Raw genomic sequence first — 2514 nt, forward strand, 5'->3', positions numbered from 1 at the left:
ATATATATATATACACAAACTGGAGCCTGGTGCAGCTTTCCAATTTAAACAAATTCTATAATAATAATTTAACTAATATTAACTATAGCTACAGCAGAACTATCACAAACAATAAACATAGCCGTATTTTAAAGAAATGCACATGTAAGGACAAATCCAAATGTAGGCTTAATAATAATTGCAATCTAGATAACGTAATTTATAAATGCATAGTAACCTCTAATAATAATAATAACACTATTAATAATAAAGAATATATTGGATCCACAGCGAACGAAATTACAAGAAGAATTTCCCAGCATTATCAGTCTTTCAAAAATCCCAAATTAAAAAATTCGACAGGTCTAAGTAAATACATATGGGAGTTAAAATCTAATAAAATAGAATACACTCATAATTGGTATATTATTTGTAGAGCGAACTCATATAAAATAGGTAACAAAACATGCTTATTATGTACAACAGAGTTTATGAAAATACTCCAGTTAAGAGAGTTATTATTAAACAGTAATGAAGAGAGAGGAACTAGATGCCGACATAGGAATAGCTTTACATATGATAAAATGAAAAATATATAAAATGATAAAACCCCACCAGCATATCATCTCCACACACTTATGATGAATATAGTTACTAGAAGTTTTAGCAATATTTATAGTAGTATTATATACGTATATACTAAGAACTAAGAATTTATTAAACAATATTTATGATTTTCTAACAATGTATGCACACACACACACACACACACACAACACACATATATGTAAAGTATCATTCAAGAGTGGCCGATGTCAAACGATGTTGGGGGGACAAACACACACACACACACACACACACATATATATATATACATATACGACGGGCTTCTTTCAGTTTCTGCCTACCAAATCCACTCACAAGGCTTTGGTCGGCCCGAGGTTAATTCTCACATATTATTTACAGATATATATACATATATATATAGGGAGAATTCACAAAAAAACAACAGATGAAGACAGGTGGTGTAGAAAACAAACAGATGTATTAGTATAACGTTCAGGAATTGAAACAATCTTAAACATTTCGAGCCTACGCTCTTTCACAGAAAGGAATACAGAAAGAAACAAGGAGGGAAAATAAAGAATGTGTAGTGGCTAACGATCTATCATGGCAAATGCCGGACAGAAGGGTCACACAGGAGAGTTAAGCAGAAGGGGAGATAACGAAGTAGTAGTGATCCCAAATCGAAGGTGTGTGTGTGTGTAAGAGAATACTGGTAATCTTGACGTATGCATGTGTGTATGTGTAGGTGTGAAAATGTGGGGATGGGAATTGGTCAGTGCTGGTGTGTGCGTGGTGGTGTGGTGTGTGGTATGGTGTGATGGTGTTGGGAGGTGGGGAAAGCACAGGTGGGGTGTGGGTAAGGCTGTGGGTGGGGGTAATATATATATATATATATATATATATGGGCCTCACAGAAGCAATGACCAAGACCTTTGGCATTATGTCATGCTTCAGAAGAAGACCCAACAATTGGTACCCATGCCGGTGGGATGTAAATGTACCCCAGGGTCACGCAAATGGTACCCATGCCGGTATAAAGAAAATATATAGGGTAGGAAAATTAGAGAGATTTTTCTACCAATGGGTAGCATGCATATTTTTCATGACCGCTGTCTAATGACAGAAACAAGAGAGCAGAGGCAAAAGATCCAAAAATACCATTTTCCCCCTCCCTTTCCCATCCACTCCTACCTCCGCACATACACCTTTCACCTCAAGCCCCCACCCCCCATGCCACCTAAAAATTACACTCTCAACCACGACCCCTATCCCATGTCTATACTAATGCCACTATGCATCTATGCTTGCACACCAACTCTACACATCATTCACACATCATCCCCCCACCAACCCAATATCGCATCCAGACAAGGATGCATGCTTACACTCCCACCTACATACCCTTTCTTTCTTAAAAATCCCTCCTCCATAGACCAGCTAGTGCACTCCAGGCTTGTAATCCTACACCAATATTCTGTTTATAGTTTTGCATTGACTATCCTCCCCGTCTCTTTCTTTTGATGAAGGACTAATGCTCAAAATGTTAAGACACCTCTTTCCATCAATGTGTTAATATCTCATTCCTCAAAGATTGTATTTACAGTATATATATGTATGTGTATGTGTGTGTGTGTGTGTATATATATGTATATAATATAATTATGATAATGATATTAGGGATAAAAATCCAAATTTACAGGGAAAAATTTAATTTAATTTATCAAAATTAAAATTAAATTAAATTTCACAATATATAAATATATAATTTAGAGAAAAAACCCCACAATTATTGAATTCATCCATAAAAATCCACACACACACACACACACACACACACACACACATATATATATATATATATACACACATACATACATATGGTATATGTATATACATATATGTATACATGTATGTATATACCTATATACATATATATATAATATACATGTAATATATATGTGTATATAT

The 2514-nt window shown here is 34.8% G+C and overlaps 1 protein-coding gene across 1 annotated transcript in view; it reads right to left on the reverse strand.

The window, feature by feature from the left end:
- The window catches only part of LOC106871542 (ras-related protein Rab-37-like), a 51747-nt gene that overhangs the window by 5007 nt on the left and 44226 nt on the right, over nt 1-2514 (reverse strand). Inside the window, 1 exon segment of the mRNA XM_014918044.2 lies at nt 208-237. Within this exon segment, the coding sequence (XP_014773530.2) occupies nt 208-237 (30 nt within the window).

The sequence above is a fragment of the Octopus bimaculoides genome, chromosome 29, assembly GCF_001194135.2.
Source record: "Octopus bimaculoides isolate UCB-OBI-ISO-001 chromosome 29, ASM119413v2, whole genome shotgun sequence".
Taxonomy (NCBI): Eukaryota; Metazoa; Mollusca; class Cephalopoda; order Octopoda; family Octopodidae; genus Octopus; species Octopus bimaculoides.